This window comes from Nothoprocta perdicaria, unplaced genomic scaffold, assembly GCF_003342845.1.
Source record: "Nothoprocta perdicaria isolate Ctin4 unplaced genomic scaffold, notPer1 scaffold_24, whole genome shotgun sequence".
Taxonomy (NCBI): Eukaryota; Metazoa; Chordata; class Aves; order Tinamiformes; family Tinamidae; genus Nothoprocta; species Nothoprocta perdicaria.
Genome location: NW_020455466.1, coordinates 701,577 through 718,872, shown reverse-complemented (window position 1 = coordinate 718,872; position 17,296 = coordinate 701,577). Strand labels below are relative to the sequence as shown.

The 17,296-nt window shown below is 42.2% G+C and overlaps 1 protein-coding gene across 1 annotated transcript in view; it reads right to left on the bottom strand.

Annotated features, from left to right (window-relative positions):
- Positions 1 to 670: 670 nt before the first annotated feature.
- The window catches only part of LYRM4 (LYR motif containing 4), an 80,743-nt gene continuing 64,117 nt past the window's right edge, over positions 671 to 17,296 (bottom strand). The window contains exon 3 of the mRNA XM_026039760.1: positions 671 to 1,003. Coding sequence (XP_025895545.1) covers positions 941 to 1,003 — 63 coding nt within the window. The 3' untranslated portion in view covers positions 671 to 940. The remainder of the gene's footprint in view (positions 1,004 to 17,296) is intronic.

Sequence of the window (17,296 nt, the reverse complement as noted above, 5' to 3'; positions counted from 1 at the left end):
GCTCTACCAACTGTTTTACTTCTGCTGCATAAGGTGTTTTCCAGTTAATTCAAGTTCACAGCACTTGAGTTACTTTCACAGTTGGAGATTCTTTTTCCTGTAAAATTCTGGAGCTTTGTGAAAACGGGAAGTCTCACATAAAATGATTTGTTACGTTGTGCTAATAACTGGGCTTCAAGTTTAGAAAAGGACTCAGTGGTAGAAATATTGTAAATCTCCCAAGCKTCAGTGACACGAGCCTTATATTCTACTCTGACCTATTCACTGTTTCGAATAGGCCAAGACTGGCTATTAACTCTTGGAAACTAAAGCAAGAAGTTGCGAAATTTTTATGTTGTCTCCTGAAATGTCACGGAATGTTCTTTAAAAGAAACCACCACGTAGCTCCTGAAATCTTAAGTATGAAGGTTCTGGAGATGAGAGGCAGTCATCTTACGTGGTTTTRATATTTAAAACAAAACTGCACACAGGAGTTATGTATGAAGTCATTTAATTCGGACGCCCTCGGGCTGGGTATCAAACAGGATCCGTAATAAGTTACTTTTTTAGTAACTGGGTRAGAGGCTTTAAGCTGAGCACCGCTTCTGAGCTCGGCGAGAGGGGAGGCAGAAGAAGGCACCAGGTTACACGCAGTTCCTTTATGAACTTTTATTGTCAAATTAGGGCAGGAGCCAGTTTATCACAGGGGACGTACAAGCAAACAGACTAGGAAACAGCGCAGGATCGCCCTGCATGCTACTGTAAATCACCGCGATGCACTTCAGAATGTGTGAACTATTAGAAAATAGAGTACTTTGGTTGCCAAAAACTGAGTCCCTCAGATGTTTCTTCTGCTGAACAGAAAAGCTCTGACATGTGCAGTGAGTTTATGCATCTGTATGTGGCACTGTAGGATGCTGAAGGTGGTCCAGTGTCGCTTCAGGATCAGGGTCTTCTCCAGCTATGTGTTTCCTGGACTCTCAATCACCAGTTTCTGAGAGGAATACAGCTGGCCAATAGTAACCTGAAATCAAGTTAAAATGTCAGAAAGACAAATCTGGAAAGTAAATAGGTTATAATTTCAACTTCACAGGAGCAATTAAAAACAAACCAAGAACCTAACAGCCCATTTATTAAGCTTSCTTGAAAGTGCATTTTTCTTTCTATAAACATATTTTCTAAGTAATACAGCTCATCTTTTTCACCCTTGACCCTGGGAAAAGTAATAGATACATTGCATATTGTAATACATACAATAGCTGCATACATAAAATCTTGAAATGATGATACTGAGGGATACTGTTTGAAGGCAAACAGTGAAAGTTAACATTGGAAGTTACTATAGTGGAAAAACAAGAACCTGCACATTTAGAAGAACGAAAAGATGGATATAATCAGCAGATACATCAGATTTGACTTTCTAGGTGGAGAACCAATATATGGAGTGCACGGCAGTGCACGGCAGTGCACAGCACATGAACAACTCTGGTAACTGCTGCTGGAATTACTTAGGAAGTGTGTTGCACATAGAAAATTTAAGAGTGGATCACACACAACTTTGTCTTGTGTTTTACTGATACAAATAATAAGCTATCAACCAATKTTACTTACCAAGCAGAACTCACTCCTTCTGCATTATGTGGCAAACTATATACCACAGACTGTGCCATAATGCTTAGTTTTTGTATGCTGTGGCTTGGAACCTAAAGAATCTTTAGTCCTTCCCTATACAGTGGGGCAAATTTAACAGGAGGCCCACACAGATTAAGAAAATAAATGCTGAAACTGAAATTGCAGACTTTTTTGCTCTAGCTGGAGAGAGACGCGACTCCTTGGCCAAACATGTTCAGCTGGGTGGACAGCTTTGCAGGAGGAAGACAGGCTGTTGCTTTCTGTCCCTGTGCCAAGAGGTGATATTAGCTGCTGTATCCCTCGACTGGAACCCATACAACCACCGACACATGTGGTGAGCTGCATTCTTAAGAAGCCACAGGGTCGCACAGACCCTTATCAGTGCGTGCACAGCCACGAACGCAGCGCCGTGCCTGCCGGGAGGCGCCTGCCGCTGCCTACGTGCCCTCTTATCTTCGCTCCCCTGCTTATTCCATGACATTTTAAGTAGAGCTTTGAAACATCAGGATTTTTTTCATCTGTGGGTCTCAAGTTTCTAACATTATGATCAAGCCTTTCAATGTTTCCCACGCACTTCAGACGAGACAAATACATGTGCCATTTATAGCTGCTGAAAAATCCACCTCTGTGAACACTGACTGCATCAGCAGAAAGCTGCAGGAGTGTTTACATACTGACAGTCACTAACCCTCTGCATCAAACTCGCCTCCTTCAAATGGAACTTGATCGTGGAAGTTAAGACCAGAGAAGCACTTGAGCTGCAAGTGTCACTGCGGATCCTCTCCAAGCATTAAAGAATTAAGTGACTATCTTAGAAATGTTCCTTCACCAAGTCTGTTTGCACACAGCAGGCCGTCTTCTGGCAGATGGCTGGGAGCCAGCGTAGAGGTCGGTGTCACAATAATTTCATTAATCACAGGAAATTCTTGCGGGGAAAAAAAGAAAGCTCTGCCATTTGCTCAGCAACTTTGTTACCCTTAATTGCATTTACTTCTTTACTTCTACAGACTATCGTGGTGCAATTTAATTCTCCAGGAAAGAACGTGCAATGAAGAACGACTCTGACTTCTGGAGGTTGCAACCATGCAAGTATACRGCTGCTTCTCAGACCTTATTGAATTGATGCTTTAACATTATCTGTAGAATTATTTACTCCATAAACAAGGAGGACATCTCCAGGATGAGGACACCTCCAGTCCTCAAAACTTGACCACTTAGGTTCATTCAAAGATTTAATCCAATTCTACCTCATGAAAAGCAAGATTGCTTTTCATTTGAATTCAGGATAGGATTTATTGTTTCATGATGGGATGAATCAGTGGATATAACAAATGGAAAAAAATACTGCACAGTAAGAGCTGGTTCATCCTCTGATCCAACCATTCTTCAATTAATAGGTGCCTGGGTGGTCACCTGAACTTACTGCCCTTGCTCATGCCTGGCAGCAGTGGAAGACACAGCAGCCACTTCACGGAATCTTTCAGAGCTTTGAGGAAAAAAACTAAGTAGGAAAGATTTTTTTTCCAAGGCAACAGAATCTCAGAGCTGTGTAGGTGGGGAAGTTTTCAAACAGAATCACATGTGAGAAATATAAAAAAAAAAACCTCCTTAAGATATGAGCAGAATGCTCTCCCACCTTGGAAACCCAACAAAAGCAACCAAGTTAGATGCTCCGAGCTCCGTGCTCTCTGCTGTGCCCAGTGTGGYCACGCTCCGGCCCGCTGGGAGCGGAGCCTTGCAAAGCGCTCCTGGAATCTCCCCCTCAGCCTTCCCTCCTATGGGCCACATGTTGCATTTCCTATTCCCATGAAGAGCTGGCTTCCCGGCTCGGAGTTGAAGTGACTGGCCTATTTCTGCAGGACTGAAATTAGGCGACCAGTTCTTTGAACTTTTTTTTCCTTTTTTTTTTTTTCTAATTTTGCCACTGTTAGTTTAGAGAGCACAGATATGCTCTGGAAAGGACGATGACATCTTCACTTAACACCTCTCTATACATGTTCAAAATACCTGCCCAGTTTAATAATCACCCCGTTTTTCTGTCACAGCTGCATTGGCTCCGCAGTGCAAAGGTAGCCAGGAGCCTGTTTTTGTGTGCACTGGAGAGAATGACAGTTGAGGGGAGTCGAGAGGAGCTCCTGCTGAGGTGCTGCAAGAAGATGTCTTCTTCCTGATGTCCCAGAACTGCTCATTTTCCTCCACCAAACCTGAACTTCTCCATTTATTACTAGTGCCCTACTGGCTACCTACCAAGAGTGAGGACTCAATATCCAATATCAGTAAAAAGGCCTAAAAATACTCAGGCAGGACCTAARGCAATGGGTCTGAGGACAGGTAATGTCCATAAGGCAGTGACCACGTACACCCCAGTGAGTAGCCCCATCATCCAAAGGATGATGTCCACAGCTTTAGTAAATGATTCACAAGAAATCTCGTCTGCAACATCTCCTAGCAGGACTGACACGTGAGGAAGAGAAGACACTAGTTTGGGCCTCRGCCCTTTATGGTGTCTTGGAAATGTGCCCAGATGGGGACATTTCTTGCTTGAGCTTCCCAGCAGACAGAAAAACATCCTCTTCYGAATTGCAAGCAGAGCACGTTTTAATGTAAAGCACTGCAATAGGACTACAAACATTCACAATGGCATTTTTACCACTGCTTTCTAAGCAAAGCCAATGTAAGGTTTGCACCTTAAGGAAAGGTTGCACTTTGAAGGAAAAACTCAATGGAACAGAAGAGAAAACATTTTCTCTAATGATAATTTTCAGGTGTTTATTATTTCTGCTTGCAGCATAATTAAGTGTCCCTCCTGACGCCGGATTTTTATCTTCTACCATGCACATATTTAAATCAACTTTTAATCAATAAATGAGTCAGTGCCCAGAGAAACCCCCACATGTTCCAAATGCACCTTCCCATCTCTGTCACTTCTACGGCTCATTTCATTTGTAAGATGAATAATGATAACAAAAAGAAGTGTCTGTGTATTTAGTAACTCTCTCCTCATTTAAAAATAATTACTGAAATAATCTCTAGGGAGCCACCTTCTGCCCACAAAGGCAAACCCACTCCAGGGATTTTTCTTTCTAGTATTTTCATATGGCAAATGAAAGCAGAAGCAGCCAAACAGGAGATGAGGTAACACTTAAGTCTATAGAATCAATTTATTGATAAAAGACAAGGCCTAATATGCAAAAGAGACACAGTGTCACCAGAGCATTGCAATATGAAAACATCAGAAGAAAGCAATTCCTTTGGCTTTCCTGACTATTTAAAAATTGCTTCCCTGAGAGAGCCATCACAGGAGGGGTAATATCCTTTCTTAAAAAGAAATGCAGATGAAGTTGATGAGCCGCAGATGGCTTTACATATTAAACACAATTTTAAATATAAACAATCTATTTATAAACATAGCTGTCTTCCCTGAACGCAAATTTGCAGCAGATGAGGGAAGAAACGGTTACCTTATTACAGCCAACGATCACACAATAGATGCATTTTCATGCTTATTATGTAGAAAAAAATCCTGTTTATGAAGTTTTCCATATACACACGCACAAATACATATGTAAAAGCGCGCACACACACACACACACACACACACACATACACACACACAGAGGGTATCAGGTTGGTTTGTCCTGCTGCACCCGAGCAGCTGGCAGGTTGATCCCAGAGGGAAGGAGCTGCCGAGCCCCCGCGGGCGCCGCGGCCCCTGCGCCCGCTGCCCCTCACCGTGGCTTCGGGCACCGCACAGAGTCGCCCACAGCAGCTCAATGCCCACTYCCCTGCACTTCACTTGCACAACGTACGTTAAGCGAAGGCTGACAAGAACACAACGCAACGTGCCAGAACACCGTTTATTTCTAAGAGCCAGCACAATGTCATTTACACGCTGTTTGCATCTCCTGCTGGATGGGGTCCACATTCCGCCGCAACTGAGCGCAAACTGGGTATCATCGGGAACAATCACCTCCTTTCCCACGTGAGATACACTACATACAACACATCTAATTATGAATATCTTTCACATTAAATAATGTCTGCTTAAGGTAATATTAAATAAATATGAATAGCAATTTTCAAAATAATTTTGCAATGCAATAATAAATAAATATGTTAAATCCTAATTAGGTGCAACAACAAACCAAACAATTCACCTRTGACCTATGCACAGTCCTGGGCCAAATTTCTCTTTGTGCTAAATGCTGCAGCAGCRGCATTTTTTTGTGTCTTTTGCTTTCCTTGTGAACACTGGAAAACTACATTTGGCTCAATGTGTAGCTGTGTTTTCCTAGATCTCCAGAACTCAACTCAGTATTGAAAAAGATTGGAATTTTAGAGGCATTTCTCTTATTTTAGTGGCTACATTTGTTTACACGGGAATGGGGAAAGAAGCGAAGAAAAGCACAAAGCAGAGAAATTAGCATTCCTGCCCAGTCTGCTTCTGCTTGGGTTTGTGCAAATGCTGCTCTCTTCGTCCCTTTAAGCCAAAGCATCTTCTCCAGCCAACACTACATGAACSTTTTGGAAAAGCAGGGAGAATTACAGCTGCTGTCGTCCAGCTTTAGATATGAAGGTGTGAAGAAAGGCAAACCCACTCGTAGCATAAAACTGATCTGAAAGTGCTAAATAATGTTTTGTTAAAATCTCATACACCGTATCTGGGTCCAGCTTTGCTGAGGGCACCAGAAGCAGGATCTCACAATAATCATTTAATGCTCTTATTATTTTTATTCTATGTATCTCCCTGAAACGCACTCTTCTGTGAAAGAGCAGAGAACCAAACCTAAGCCAGCTATCATAAACACATAAAATACCCTAAGCATATGCACTTACATACACTTGTACCCAGCACACTGTGCACACATACACTTGTGCACAGCAGACTGTGACAGCAAGGGGTGCTTCTTTTTAAATGTTGGTTACAGTAAGAGAAGCACAYTGCTTTTTGTTCGTGTATTTTTAGTATCCTTACAGATAGCACGAACATAACAGRCATGGTCTTTACTCCAAATAGCACACACTTAATATAACTTGGTATAACACATGAGGGTCCTAAACCAGAGAAAGAAAAACACTGGAAGGACGAGCTGCTTTCAGGAAAGTCGCACGGCTCCACTTCTCTCATTCCCTATAATCCCCTTGGCCTACAGAGAAACCTGAAGGAGAGAGAAGGTGTGTGACTGGCAAAAGCCATGTTAGGAGTATCCAGGACAAAACAGCAGATGACATGGGGGAACCCTGTGGAAAAGGGGAAAGAGGCATCCCTATGCTGAGGCAAGAAAAGGTTATTATATAAAGATGACAGTGGGTCAGAAGAGTAAGCGGGGCCTGACAGGGGCTAACASAGCGGGACAGGCTGGGTAGGACAGGCACCCAGGCAAGGGGCAGCTGCTCTGCAGGGGTAACTGAGCGGGCGGGATCCTTCACGCCCCAGCTCGGTGGCAGGGTCAGGACTCACTCTGCTGCTCCCTTGCTCTGCTGCCTGCTACCCTACTTCAGCATGTTGTCTTTCCCTCTTCACTTCCATATAACATCTACCCAGAGCAGACCAAACTCCTCACAAGACCGAATGGGCAAGAAGCAGGTCCTCCAAAGAGTCAATCCCAGCCAGGTGGAGGGGAGAAATGGAAGATACTGCTCCGCCCTGCACCTCCTCTGCACAGAGCAGCACCCCAGCAAAGCCACGGCGCCAGGCAGCAAAGCTCGGCGAGCAAAGGCCGCGAGCACCTTTGGGCTGGGAATACAGGGGCCAGGCAAACACCGGGGTGACGCCGCGCTGAGGGTGCTGCATGGGGCTCTGCTAACGCTGCTGCCTTCACCCAAACCGGGCCCGGAGGAACCTCCGCTTCGTCGCAACTGGATGAGCAGAGGGAAGGAAGGTCGTCGGGAGCGCTCCRCATCTGGGAACCGCAGCAGCCGCTTTCATAAAATGGGATTTCTGCAACACGGCCAGTGAATATCACAGATCAAGTCCCTCCACAGGACACAGAAACATTAAATTATCACTATAAAAGGAAATACTCCAACCCACAGTGTCATTTTGGATCACTAATTATGACAGACTGTTTTGGAATGAAACACTAAAGAAAACTTAAGTCCTCTGGGTTTTGTGTAGATAAATAATAAATATGGTTATGCTTATTGAGCAGTGTGATAAGGTAATTTCATAGTGCTAACAAYAGGCTTACATACTGTGAACTACTACAGATCTAAAATAAGCTGCCACTTTACACTCAGCAACATTCAGAATTTAAAGACTCTGTTTGACAGCATTTGTATTTAAAGTCAGATTACTAGAAATGCTGCGTACTGAAAAGATCAACTCTAGACTTCCTTCCTTCTCATCCACCCTGAACTGGGGAAACGGCTGCTGGGAAGAGCTTCCAGACAGCTACACAAGGATGTGTATGGAATGTTTATGAGGTAATGATTTTCAGAAAATGACTTTAGAAAATGACTTCAGAAAGTAAAAGAAGAAGGGAATGGGATGCAGCTGAGATCTAAGGACAAGATTTCACACACTCATGGCAAGAAACAGAAAAACATCTTGATGAAGGAAGTTTTTATTTGCCAAAACTGAGCAGGAGCACTGAAACCCAAAGCACATGTGTATGGTGAGAAASCTGAGGTGGAGAACAGCTCACGAACTTCAGTGCTTTTGACAGAGATTTGCTTGCCTAAATACTGACTTCTGAAATCTTTGGAAAGCTTGGATGTTTTATGCTTCATCTTTTCCATATTTTTAAGAAAACAAGTGATACACCAAAGTACCTGCAAGGCCTAACTTGGGGAAGGGCTCAAATTCAGGAACCAAGACTAAGAAAACCATTACTACACGTGGAGCATGTGAACCAGGCAAASAGTAAACAAATATACAACATATATTTTGTTTAAGGTCTCCCGAGTGGGAACAGAGGGGACATAGCTCTTTGCAGGATCCCGCCCTGTAATTTATGGAAAGTGCAGAAGCAGCAGGAGCACGAGAGGAACATGASAGGTAAAATTACTTTATAAGTTCCAACCACCTGTTTAAACAGTCCCTTTTAAACAAAAGAATTAATCTCAATTGGTAGGAAAACTGCTGCAAACCACATCAGTTTGCATTTCTATGACATAACCACTTAGCGAAAAAAGATGCAATACAGAGGGCAAATATTTTTCCTTTCTAGCAGAATATGCTTGTGTACAACCRGTAAGGCAATACAATACTTAAAAAAATCCAAATTGATTTAGATATTTATCYTGAATCTTATCCAAAAGAAACAAACATAAAGAGGAATAATATCAGGTGCCCCAGAGCTGTAATAYTGTTTGCACTAGCAATTTAAATATTCTTTTCTTTTTAACTGCCTTTGAAACAGCAGAGTATTTCACAAAACAAGTTTTTCTCTGCTGCTGATGCTGTACTGCAGGAGGTRGAAAACAGAGGGAGCCACTACATTTTTACACAAGCTCAAATTAGTCACAGTTTAATCACCTAGTGGTAATTAATTACCACCAGTCTCTAGGCTCCACATCATCCTCACTGTGACTATTGCGGCTGGTTACAGGATGGCACTATGAATGCTGCATTTTGCTAAAGCTGCCAACTGCTTAATACTATTTTAAAGTAATAAAGCTCTTCAGCTTGTTGGAGAAAAAAAAGTCAATCCTATAACACACAGGCTTTTCCCAGATGAGGCAAAGAAATGCTCCCTTTTCTCCCCTCCTGCAACCAAGCTGAGCTTTGGATAACCCAAAGCACAAAGCTCGCATTTACACAAGGAACTGCTAATTTTTTTGTTCCAGTTTTTTGCTGTTTAATTTACACGCACCTCAGACACAATTACAGACTGAGCTTTTCTGTGTGCACATTTAAATCACAGAACTAAATTTGAAAGAGCAGGATCAAGCAACTGAATCTATCTTTAGAAAATATATTCCTACTTCCAAAGATAGCTCGTGTATTGGTTCCTTTTGATTCTGTCTGCATCCTCACCCACAAAGAAGCATTTCACCTATGTAAATATTTACATGCCAAGTAAGTCTCTATTGCTGAGGCTAATCCAGCATTTGGCTGAYGGGTAAGTGTTTTGAGCAAGAAATAAGAGTTCCTCTTTTTTTGCATTAGCAAGACTTCCTTCTTTTTTTTTTTTTTTTTGGCAATATCTTAGCAGATTACTAAACTATAGTCATCTGTTCCTGAGAGAAGCATGAAGTTAACTTCCTTGTTTATGCGACTTTCTATGATGGAAGCTATCCAAGGATTTGTTTTGTTTGTCGTGTTTTGTTTTTTCCTTGCTCAGCTGTTGTTCTTGTTGTGGCATCTCAAGTCCCATACCTGAAAGTGATCTGGGCTTAGAAGCTCTTCCCACCCCCTGCCCACCCACGTGTTGCAGTGGAGGCTCTGCAAAACACAGGGCTTCACCATCTCCCTGTTCTCCTGCCCTAGGTGAACATGGGTAGCCAGGCCCTTTAGCTCTTGGGAAGCAGAGACCTCAGCACTCGGGGGAAGTTTAGCTGTAAAAAGATCCAGCACCTGGACTCTCTAAGCTCTGCAAAATCCTGAGCAGGGAGCAAATGACGAAGCACATCCGTGTTTTAAAGCTGAGATGCATTTAGAGCATTAAAGATGCATTTGCTGAATTGCTCTGCAGGTTTGTGTCTGCAAGCAYGGACACCCTCAGATGAATTAGCTGGTTCAGCTCAGTTTCCAAAAAAAAATACTCTAGTCAAAACAAGTGCTATGACCTACTTTAGTGAGCAGCCTCAGCAGAGGCCGGAGCTGCARTCAAAGCGAATCACGTTGCCTCTCCTTAAGACACTCCAGTTTCAGGCTGAGAGACTCAGGCTCCTGCCAGCCCTTAATGGTCTCTCAGCACCATTGCTGTAAGAAGCAGAAATTCACTGAGGCAAAACCAGCCTAYAGCACAGAACTGAACCCAAGCCCTCAAGCTCAAACGTCCTCAGCTTTTGGCTGGTGTCCTGCCATCATTTTCAGTAGGCAAGCTGGCACTTAACCTTTAGTTGCCCTGCACACAAATTAGGGTTTTTTTTTTTTTCCCCAATATTAAGAAGATTTAATGAGGGAGAAAATTATTATTTGCAAGCTGTCTAGCTCTTAAGCAGAAGAAGTCTGTGTTTGTGTGGATGTAGGGCACAGCTTACATTCATTTCTCCAACTGGAATAAACTATAGCAGCACTTCACTTCTTCTTCTTTTTGTTCCAGCAAAGATAAATTGTTGGGTTTAGCACAGCTGGTTAGAGCTAATTCTGTACAAAGAGTTCTTTTCAGTAGTGTGGGTGGCAAAACATTTTCAGCAACCGGCTTAATTAGTTCTTCCTTCTTTGCAATAGCAAAGGACAGTTCATAAGACAGAGAGAAAAAAAAAAAAAAAGGCAGAGACTGTAGCTGAAGTATAAAACAAAAAAAAGCTGTTTGCTATTCCAGTTTTGCCAGCTCTTTGCTCCCCACTGTCATGCTAAGCAGAGAGCTGCCCTGGCCCCCTCAGCAGAGATAAGAGAAGTGGTGGTTCTGCTAAATATAGCCGGGAAAGGCTCCCTGTTACAGGATGCACTGGAGCATTCCTCAAGGAGAACACTCCGGGYGAAGGGCAGGGTGACGGGAGCTCCACAGAGGGCTCTCCCCTCCACAGAGCCACCCCAGGGCGGCCGGGTGGCTTGTTCAGGGATGGCCGGCACGTCGGCAGCACCCAGAGGAGCCAAGCTCCCTCACACAACCTCCCTGCGCCAGCTACAGGACATGCGGCTGCCAGCTACAGTCACGTTGGCTCCCCTCTTCCCAACACGCGTTGTCCCGCCAGCTCCAGCATCACCTGCCCTAGTGACACCGGGCAGGAGCTGCAGCTCTGTCCTGGCCACCGYGAGCGGCCCTGGGGCCGGTGGCTCCCGGGCGGGCCAGGCCCCATCATGGCTGCTCCGCGCCACCGAGGCCTGCCAGGCAGCCCCAACTACCAAGCGGCGCCGAGAGCGAGGGCTGAAGGCAGCAAGGCCAAAGACACCCATGTCTACCCTCYTTATATGCGGGGGGGAAACAGCTAGGGTTTTTATAGATCTTCTGGTTGCTCTGGAGCACTACTCCAGTGAGTAGCAATTAAATCCGCTAAAAAACAATACAAAATGCTGTAAAGCGCTGTGAATGTTACTCTTTCTCCTAACTAGATYGAGGAAAGGTGAAAAATTTGGGCCAGGAAAAACTGAAGAGCAAAGGCCACACAGCAATCAGAAATCAACGTGGAAGGAATATTTTAAGAAATAAACAGACATTTAATGAGGAAAACTTTAAGGTACCTTCTAGAAAAAGAAAAGCAATCAGTGAAAACAGAAATACCTAGTGTTTATCTACAGTTCCTGTTCTTTTTAAAGCAATTCTTTTTTTAAGCTGTTTTTATATTTGCCCATTTCTCTCCTTTGGCCACCTGTGAAAGAGGGAGGGCTTCTCCTATACATAAAGTTAGGCRAACTGATTGAGACAAGAAAAGCAACTGATCAAAGCTTCTTCTACCTACCCACATTGCAGCGATGGGCTGAGTAAACTGATGTTGAGAACGGTGTTTTCTAACACACCCCTCTCAATAACAACTGCTAGAAAGCCGATGGTGTGGGCCCTTGAAGGGGACTGATGAACTCTGAAAACAGTTTCACACTCTGTCTGGGGAGGSTGAGGGACACCATTGGGGGCAGTACGTTAAATCTAGGATTTCCTCACTGATAAATCCCAACAGGAATAAGTTCTGATATGACACCTGTCAATGTCTGCGACTTGACAGGTTACCTGTTTCTTTGTTCTCCATGCCTTCAACCCTATAAAAAAACATTGAAAATAACTATAGACTGAAAAGAATCAAGTTATTTGTACAAAAAATACTATTGAGGACATAAACAAAAGATAGAGAGTCCTCTACTAGTTTTYAGTATTAATCATTCAGAAGTGCTGTCAGCAAAAGAAGATTGACAGGGAAGATATTTGATATGTTTCTTTCAAATGCTTTGACACAAGAGAAATTACTCTTGAAACATTTTTCCTCTAAAAAAGCTTTGCTTATTCTATGCTAGCTTATTTATCATTATTATTATTACTTAAAAATACTGTATAAGTCTATGCATGACTGTGTACAAAAKAAAACCCTCTTTGGGTGAAAAAAAACCCAGGAAAGAGGCCAGTAGATGGCATTGTGGTACTTCAAAAGATATTCCAGAAAATCCCACTTAAAAAATGCAAGTCCTGTGCTTAAACACTTACTGCTTAACCAATGTAATATTTTGCTCCTGCTCAATGCTACACATGCAAAACTGAATAAACAAAACCACACGATGTAGCTGTRCTATCATACTAGCCCTGAAACAAATCTCCTCTGCTCTGGTTCCCAAATCCAATTAGCTCCATATGCTAGAGTTACAATCCCAGATTTGAAAAGATGATCTTTATTTGATGACTAATGTCCCCTGAGCCACAGCCACCAAGGGGATACCAGAAAGCATCTGATTAGTTTAAAAGTATTTKCTAAAAAGTAATCATATAAAAAACCTTACACAGCAATGCAGATGGTAGGATTTTCTGCCATGCAAAAAACACTGCAGAATGGRTATTATCCCTTAAAAACAAACATCTGGGGTACTTCATGAATACTCCATTTTCATTTGATCAGACTGGTGATATCAGCTCACAGCCACAGAGAAGATTGCATGGCATTACGGACCTCAATTTCTGTGCAACACAACAATTTTCTATATTGCTAAAACCACAACAAAATTGAAATAATCTGCAGCACTAGAAGCGCAGAACCCCCCCCTCCCGCCATAAATTTACTTTAAGGATTATATTCCCCACACAAGAGAACTTATTTAATGTGAAGTTAGAGTTGCAGTTATCTGTAGTTCAGCTGCATACTACTATACAGATAAATACACCAGAATCAAAAGCAATTTGAAGTGCTGCACCTATAGGAAATGCAGGTCAAGAGTCTTCCTTACAAAAAAATACTAACTAACCCATGTTAGTGATTTCAGTCTACTGCCATACTTGTATTTTGAACTAAAAGTTTCCTTATTCCTAAAATAAAGGAGGGAGGAGGGTTCACCACATGCTGGGCTGTCTGCAAGACATCAGCTTTGTGAGGGGAATGCTTCTCCCTCTCTCCTTGGTGCCTGAGGTCTGAGTGCTGGGTCCAGCTTTACAGTAGAAGACAGGCACTGATGTTCAGTGGTGGGCAACTAAGAATGATAAGAGGCTTAGAAAGCGTAGTGTACAAGAAAAGGTGTTAGGAGCACCGAGTTTTTCCCCTTTGAGAAGACTGCTGCTTTCTACAACTACCTACTGGGAGGGTGCAGAGAAGATGGGAGCCGTGCTCTTCTCGGAGGCGCATAGTGACAGGACAGCAGGCAACAGATATAAGATGGAAAATGGGGAATTTAGATTAGATAACAGAAAAAAATGATGTTTTACCATGTGGTCAAATACCACTGAGGTTGCCCAGAAAGGCTATGGAGCCTGTTTTCCCTGTGATATTTGTCTTGTCAAGAATTTCTAAAAATTCTTATAACAAAGAAGTTGCAAAACAGCTTAAGTGAAGCTTTCTGGCTTAGGGACTCCAATTAAACTTATTAGTGCCCTATGAATGACCAACCATATGCATTCAGATTTCTTCCACATCACTTCTACCTCAGAAAATTAAAGCAGTTAGTTTTTCTGAGGGAGAATTTCAACTTCAGCTCTGCGTTTCCCGATTCATTAGTATTTAGGTTAAAAACAAACAAAAAACACACATACACAAGGCAATCAAAATCTAGTCCCCAAATCAAAATAATCCTTCAAATATTCTTGCCAATTTAATGTGTGAAAAGCATCAAGCTCATTTTACCAGAGCGATTGTTTTTAGTGAAAACTTTCTTTCACMTTAAAAGGCACAGAAGAATACAAAGATACTGTCTCCTCCATCACTTTATGAAGCTGTGATCATTAACATGACTGCTTAAATATTACATAGCATATTATTAAATATAAARAAACACTTTGTTTCTGGAGCAGAGGTGGCCAGGTTAGACTGGAGCACGCAGGAGAAGAGGAGAAGCAGCTTTTCCCTCTTASATTCAAAGCAAGAGACAAGTGCTGGTAGAGCTAAACACTCTGGTAACCGCAGAGCACTTTGAGGACAAGAGAASAGTGCAAGGGAGAAGAGAACAAGAGAACTCTTATGTTGCATCCGTTCAAAGATCCATCTTTTCAAGTGTGTTGTCCCCACCACTGGCTATCATGAGATCCTTTGGGAAAGGGAGCATGAACACAGCATTCATCTTCCCGTTGGAATGCCTCCTCTGATTCCAGCAGCCACAGCTTTCGGGCAACCTGCGGGCCACGTAGCTGCACGCATATCGTCATTTGAACAGACTGGAGGAATTTGTTTAATCCCTTTCTGACCTCATCTCCACGTAGGCCTCTCTCAGCATGTTGTGACAAGGAATTTATCATGTAATTACGCACTTTTTCAAACTTGATGGATGCTAATTTCACTTAGACCTTGCATTATGGAAAACAGTTCATCTGTCAAAATTTTCTTATTTTCTTCATGCTATTCAGAAAGTCTTACTTCTTGCAAGTGTTCCTCATGGAAGGATTCCTTCTTTGTGTACATGTACCTTAGAATCAGAAAGTACAAACTATACCAGCAGTATTCACTCATCCAATATCCATGCTGCCAGGAGCAGTGAAAGCAGGACTAACAACTGACATGAGCTCTGAACAGGTCAGAGAAGCACCTGGACATCTACAACTAAAACAGAACATTTGATACTAAATAAATAAAACCCGTAGCAGGATCTTGTGTGGTGACCTCCAGAGACTAATGGGTCACAGGAGACCATCCTTCACTGTCTTATTTATGAGGTGGATTTGACCTTGTATCCTGTGAGGCTGGGTGCCAATAATGCCTCAGAAGTAACAGGAAGATGACAAAACCTGAAGGTTTTGAGTTCCAGGAAATTCATATGTAACTTGGAGTTCTTATGGGCCCTTTAGGCTTGTATGTAAGTGTGATGTGCCTGGGACACCACACGTGTCAGTGAGAATAGAATCAAATTCCTTTTTTTCATGTCCATCTGTTCCCCTTTGCTGTCAGGAGAGACCTTGTTGAAGTAGGTATCCTGATCCATGAGAGAAAGACACTTTCTTCCTGCAAAACCTGGTGGTTTTGMCCTTGCAATTGAATCCAAGGAATGTGATTTCCTCCCAGAGACACTGAAGTATTTGAACCTTCCATCCTTTGGCAGGCTCTATTTGTAAAGAGCAATTCTTCCAGCACAGCCGATACATGTAGGTTGAAGCTGTGGTTGTTGTGGTAGCTGTGGCTGAAGCATACAGAAAAGAGCTCATACTCCAAACATGCAAAGTAGTATTTTTCAGTCCATTCAGTGGCTCACAGTGTAATGGCCAGTCTCTAATAAAAAAGAGGTTTATCATGTCTAATATTTATTTCTTACAGAGAAGGACACTTATAGCTAATACCAAAGATAACAATTTCTGCAAGATGACTATTGTTGCAAAATCCACATTGTAAAATCAACAATCTATATAAATGGTTTTTGAAATACTTTAAACTGATTTAATGATGATCCATCAAAGCTGAGGCCATTGTTTAATCCAGTACACAAAGGAAACCAGATTTTCAAAGATATTAAAAAAATGCTGATGGAGTTTGTGCCATAGACTTCCTGTGCCATTGGCTCTTCTGGGCCAAAATTATAGTCAGAAAAGAATCTCTTGTTTGCAGAGACATAAGCAGATTCATGATAAAATTCACACAATCAATAGTGCTTTCTCTTTTTCTTCCACAGCTTGTAAGAATGGTAATTTTTTATGAAAAACAAATTCCTGAAGCTTACTCACCTATAACCATGGAACATCTGCACCAGAAAGGGAATTCATTATGGTTCTATAATGTTCGAGGCTCCCCACTGACAACATCTGTCCATAAAGGAAAACAGACGGCCAAGTCTTCTACGCCTTTGCGCCCGTATGACCTAATGTTCTTTACACCAACCAGCTGGGTAGATTTAAATCACGCTGATAAAATCCCTTGGGTAAATTAAATTTTTAATTATGTGCCAATACTTCTTGGTTCTAAATATTGGGCTTAATCACTGAAGTTCTCTGTATAGTCTCATTTAAAAAGCAGATAATCAGAAAATGCATTATCCTCAAGATACTACACTTGCTAATTTGCTGTGCAATTCCAGAGCTAATTGACAACTTCTTGCCATTCTGAAAGCTGTTTGCTACATTTTTCCAGGCATTCTGAGGCTGCCTACAGCAAGTCTCTGCCAGGTACAATATCTCCTGCCCACAAATAAAAAGAAAGCTCTTAACTCATCAGGAATTATGTTCCTTAAAAAGAAACAAGAAAAAAAGAGAGAGAATTTAGCASTGATATTTCCCAACTTGTTGCAAGCTCTCAGTCCAATCCATAGCTACATTAAAATGTATCAGCAAGGAAGACATACAAYGAATAACAATAACTAKAGTTAGCTTAACCCTGGGGTGCCTTCCAATTAGAAAAGCCTTTGAATAGCAAGCATGCAAGTCAAATTTAAGTGATCAGTTAAAATTTTCCAGCCTTGATTTTTGGAGCATTTAAGTTCTCCTCTCCGTAAACCCTTCTTTTAACTGCATTACTAGTTACAGGCAAA